Genomic DNA, 5817 nt, shown 5'->3' with positions numbered 1-5817 from the left:
TATATATATAATTCTGCATTTATTTCTAATTTTGTCATTGTTGGTCCTCCATACAGCAGTACTTGGAAGAGGTAATTCAGTGACTGAATCAGGTGTGTTGGAGCAGGGAAATATGTAAAACATGCAGGACTGTGGCCCTCGAGGACCAGGATTGCCCACCCCTGTCATAGACAGTACTAATTTTTCACTAAATAGTTCCATTTCTTGCAGGTACATCAGCAACCCTGATATACTGCGGTTTGACTGGCGCTTCACCTGGTTCAACAAAATTAAGAAGATTTCCATCCAGTATATGTATTTTAACACCGTCCCTTGTGACTCCTGGACTGAGATGGAAGGTGTGGAGTTCCTGGACGTTTCCAACAACCGACTGAACGATGACGTCCTCTACAACAAACTCTGTGATTACAGGGGCACCATGCCGAGTTTGCACAACTTCAACCTGAGCACCAATGAACTGACCAGCTTGAAGGACTTGTCTTTATTAACAAAAGAGTTCAGGAACCTGCAGGTGTTGGATCTTAGCAACAACAAACTGGGATCTACCGTAGAAAGGGAGGGCTGTGTTTGGAAACAAAATGTCACACAAGTAATTGCTCACCACAATCAGTTCGTAAGTGAAGCCGTCAATTGTCTTCCAACAACAATGTACTACTTAGATCTGTCCTACTGTGACCTGGACCAACTGGACATGGCATTCTTTAAGAAAGCTACCAACCTGAAACACCTTCTGCTGAGTGGAAATAAAATTAAGTTCATCCCATCCAAATGGGAGAGTCCATCCCTGCAGTATTTAACTCTGGATGGAAACTCGTTTGGTTTGATCAACAAAGCATCTTTTCAAGACATGCCTCAGCTGTCCGAGCTTAGAGCAGGAAACAACCCTTACCATTGCACTTGTGAGCTCCATGCCTTTATCCAGGACACAACGTCTAAAGGAAAGGTTAACCTGACAGACTGGCCTTGGAACTACAGGTGTTACCACCCAGAGAACTTCCTCAATACATTCATATCAAAATACTTTCCTGGTCAGGTGGCATGTGACATCAGACTTGTTATCATCATCTGCGTTGCAACTACTGCCGTCGTGACTTTAGTACTTGTACTAATTTGCTATATTTTTGACCTCCCATGGTACACCAAAGCCACTTATCAGATTATCAGGGCAAAATACAGGGCCCACAAGGAAAAAGCTGCAGGGGATTTCGAGACTTTTACCTACCATGCCTTTATATCCTATAGCCACTCAGATGCTGACTGGGTGAGAGACCAGCTCTTACCCTGTTTGGAGAACAACAGGAACCCTTATCGGCTGTGTATTCATGAACGGGACTTCATGCCAGGACGATGGATCATTGACAACATCATTGAGAACATTGAAACCAGTCGTAAGGTATAAATATTTTTGGGTAAAATTTACATACAAATACTTAGCATGTAAATTGTGGGCAGATTTTTTTTTTGTTTTAGGTCATATTACATTACTTCTTCCCCTTTGAAAAGTTGTATTAATGTCATGTTTTGATGTCTTTTCTCAATAGGTTATTTTCGTCCTCTCTCGGCACTTTGTTAACAGCGAATGGTGCAACTACGAGCTGTACTTTGCACAACAAAGAGCGATGGGAAAGACCTTCAGCGACGTCATCCTTGTGGTGAAGGAGCCCATTGATCCAAGCTCACTGCCCAGCAAGTACTGCAAGCTAAAGAAGATGCTGAGCACAAAGACTTACCTAGAATGGCCCCAGCAGGCTAACCAGCAGCCTTTCTTCTGGGCACAGCTGAGAAGTGTTCTGGGTAAACCTACAGAGACCCGGGATGGGAACCACAGTATTAGAAGCAAGAATTCATCTCTTGGAATTCCTGCGAATAATCCCCCAGTGGAGGAAAACATGCCAGTTGAAGACATACATGGTGAAAACAACCAAGAAAATGTTATTGAAATAGGAACTGAGCTGTGAAACAAGTACCTGTAATGACATAACCCAAACAACCTCCCACATTTCAATGGAATTTGCCAAAAAATTGCTCTAAATCTTCTTAGCCCATGGCATTCTGTCGCGTCAGCCATGCAAACTGCGAGTAGCACTGATTTTCTCAAACCTGGTTCTTAAAAAACATGATCAGATGGGATGACAAGTGCCATACTGTGAAAAACAGTGTTCTTTAACATTATTGTACCTCGGAGAAGCGAAATTTTAAGGTTATTTAAACGTTTATGCTGGTCAACATTTCAAGGTTAATTTTGTTGTTTTAATTAGCTGAAGTTTTAAAGCATAAAACTTTGGGTCATACAAACTTTGAGGCTTGGGGAGAGGGGTTCTCCAGATACTCTAGTTTCTTCCCACTCACCAAAAACATGCATGTTAGGTTAACTGGTAACTCTCAATGGTCACTAAGTGTCTGAATGGAAGCCTGAACGGTTGTTTTGTTCATGTCTATACGGCACTGATGACCTCACCCACCCAATAACCACTGCACAAACGTTCCTCCAGTAGTGAAATTTTACATCAGATTTAATTTTGACTGTGTATATAAAAGCCACTTCTCTTGTTTTGAAAGTTGTTTCATCTCCCATTTTAAAAGCTTCTTCAGCTTTAAGTGGCTGGCTTAAAGCTTCAGGCATTTACACTCTTGTTAGAACAAGCACACTTTCGGAGTTGTTGAAGATGTGAGACTATTTGAATTATTGCTGATGTAACTCTCCCAAAAACAACTTAGAATAAGAAGAATAAAACAGCTCACCTCAGAGGTCAAATGAGATTAAAAAAACATTTGCCTAATCAAGAAAAGTTCATTTCATTTTGTCACTTTTATATAATACTATATTATAATCTAACAATTTTTGACCACTAGGAGCAGCAAAATCTCAGAACAAGCTTGACATCTCTGCATTACAAGGAAAAAATATACTATATGTATTTACAAATAAACAATATGTAAATAAACTGATTAAACAATACAAATACAGCACAACAGAACAATGCAAATAATGTTTACTTTAATTTAAAGTTCTTGATTGTCATGAAGTATTTTTAACAGCTGCTGGTTTAAGGTCTCAGTAATTTGGGGCTGAGTTGAGCTCAGACTTTAATCATGGTAACTGATTTATTTTCTCTGAAAATGTTTTCATCACCTTTGACTTTTTTAACTCTGTGTTGATCCAGGTTTTATCTGACCTCTCTCGTTGCTTGAGAAACAAGTGATTTTTTTTTGTTTTCCTGCAGAAAGTGTCAAATTAAGAAAAAGAAAACTGATTATTAATGCACCACAGGAATGAGAAATATAATATACTTCATATAAAGTTTGACGACACGGGACACGTCTTATAAAACACACTTGAACACAATTAAATATACATATAGGAGAAGTAAATGTCTTGTTTTAAATAATGCTGGTCATTATATTTCACACAGTATTGTTGTATTTTTTGCCCAATAAAATTAAAAAAAAATCATGAAGTAAGAACTGTGCATTAATGTTCAGAACTTTGATGGTTTATAATTAACATGAATATTATAAACATTAGAAGCAAATGCTCCATTCAGTTTGTTTGTCTCAGTTTTCCATAAAATATTAGAAACAAATTCGTTATGCATTTAATAATCTGATTAAATAATTATTATTGCAACATAGAGAATATGATTCTGCAAGGTAATAATATAATAATGTACAGTATTATAATAAATCATAACATTAAGGTAATTATCAGTTTATTATCAAGTCTTAAAGACATTTAAGTGAACAGGAAGTGACTTCATATGACCTGCCATTATGTATTCATATAAAAATATGTCAGAACACAAGAGCAGTGTGTGAAAACGTGGCTCCTTTTCATTAGATAGCACCCAGAAGTATTTGTATTAAGCACTGATATGTAAAACTTTGAAAATGAAACAAGGGCACTTTTTTGGCAGGACTTTAAAGGCTTTTTCACACGAAGAACATATTTTTTTGCAAAAAATTTTAAAAGAAAGCTGTGAAGTTTTTACACAATTGCTAAAGATAGAAGATCTCATTTAGTTTGGTTTCAGTGTTAAACTGTAAATTAACAGTAAAGTCTGTGCTTTCATCACATGTTCAAACAAAGTGTCTTGGATCTCATCAGAAATTATGTGCCTTGAACTTCCTCTTCCTTGTCCCGGTCCTCCTCATCATCCTCTTCCTCTCACTCCCCTGACTGTCTCTGTTTCCACTGCTCCAAAACAAAAAGTTCACCTTTCATGCTAAAGTTCTGGTTGTTATTGTAAAACTATGACAGGTGTTTGCCCACGCAAAGACAATTATATTTAGAATTTTGAATGATAAACAAGACAAGAGATTTTCTTCATGAAAATTGTGCCAAATGCAAATAATTGTGCATAGCATTTTGTGTGTGTGTTGGGGTGGGGAGGGTTAGAACTGCAATTTGAGTGGAAAGCAGCATTTGGTTCATGAGTTGTACAAGCTGTGGTCATTGACTCTCAAGAACCATGTAAGACCTCATTTTGTAATAACAGCGTATTATGTGATAATGTAATAAAATCAGGCTTCAAAATTTAATAAACTCATGCTAAAACCGCATTATGTAATAATTGACGCAAAATGTAATAAAAGTTTTCGATGCGTTATGTAATAACGTTATTGCATTTTGTGGCAATTATTACAAAATGTGGCGATGTAATAATCCAACCCATTCTCACTCCCAAGTCGTCACATATTGACGCTTTTCCAAGGTTCCCTCTACGTCCGATTTTGACGCGCCGGGTACCCCCGTCACGTCAGTTACTGACGAGATGGGGCGAAATCTGTTGTCATATTTTCAGAAAGTGTAGAAAATGTGCAAAAACTACCGTTTCGAAGGCTGAAATTACTTTTGTTCACTTTAGACATCCTGTCCCTTACCCTAGTACCTAAAATTAACCATTTTTAGAAAATGTAGGAAATTCACGTAAACATGTTCCAAAGCCTGAAATTACCTAATATTCACCATGGACATCCTACCCCTGATCCCAGTACCTAAACTTAACCATTAATCCTGATCCCTCATGTTAACCTCAGACCCCCGACCCAAAGACCCCTGGTGGCGCAACCCGGAAAAGCCGCGGGCGTCAAGGACTGACGCGAGGGGGGTACCCGGCGCGTCAAAACCTTAGAAAAGCGTCAATATGTGACGAGTCGGGAGTGAGAATGTGTAGAATAATCTGGTGCATCATGTAATAAACAATCAAAAACCAGTATTTCTGTTCATCCTAATCAATATACTTGTAATAACTGTCATGTTGCAAATACTACATAATTAAATCTTTATAACTTTGGTCAATAAACATTGAACTTCTCATCTTTTATTTGCATTTTCAGATTTACTGTCCTGATCCCTGTTACAGAAGTTATTCCACTTTATAGACAACTCCCAAAATATATCTAACAGTTAGTTGTACATTCATGTCAACCCCTTCAGATGTTTACCTATATAATGAGCCTTAAAAATCTGTAATTTTTGTAAAAAAAAAACTTTATTAATCTCACGCGGAGGGGGTTGGGTGGTGCAGGTGGACCATCAGCTGCAGAGGGATGGGGAGCAGGGCTGGGTGCAGGCGGACTGTCACCTTCTGTATCAGAAGGAAATGAGGGATGAAGAACTTGTTTCTAGCAATAGAGTGGGTTGGAAGTGGATATTTGATGTCAATAATTGTTTTTTAACATCCTACAAGTTCTGACATGTTGATAAATTAGAAGCTACGGTAAGTTTTTGAAAGATTCCATAAAACATAAAAAAAATCCGTGAGATTGCTTTATACATTCATAAACACAAAAATTTGACTGAAAATGCAAATAAAA

General features: G+C 37.8%; 1 protein-coding gene across 1 annotated transcript in view; it reads left to right on the top strand.

The window, feature by feature from the left end:
- The window catches only part of tlr18 (toll-like receptor 18), a 13659-nt gene extending 10217 nt beyond the window's left edge, over positions 1 to 3442 (top strand). Inside the window, exons 3-4 of the mRNA XM_014021623.1 lie at positions 211 to 1393; positions 1542 to 3442. Of these exons, the coding sequence (XP_013877077.1) occupies positions 211 to 1393; positions 1542 to 1958 (1600 nt within the window). The 3' untranslated portion in view covers positions 1959 to 3442. The remainder of the gene's footprint in view (positions 1 to 210; positions 1394 to 1541) is intronic.
- The last annotated feature ends 2375 nt before the right edge of the window (positions 3443 to 5817 follow it).

This window comes from Austrofundulus limnaeus, unplaced genomic scaffold (assembly GCF_001266775.1).
Source record: "Austrofundulus limnaeus strain Quisiro unplaced genomic scaffold, Austrofundulus_limnaeus-1.0 Scaffold299, whole genome shotgun sequence".
Taxonomy (NCBI): Eukaryota; Metazoa; Chordata; class Actinopteri; order Cyprinodontiformes; family Rivulidae; genus Austrofundulus; species Austrofundulus limnaeus.
This window is presented reverse-complemented; position numbering and strand designations above follow the sequence as displayed.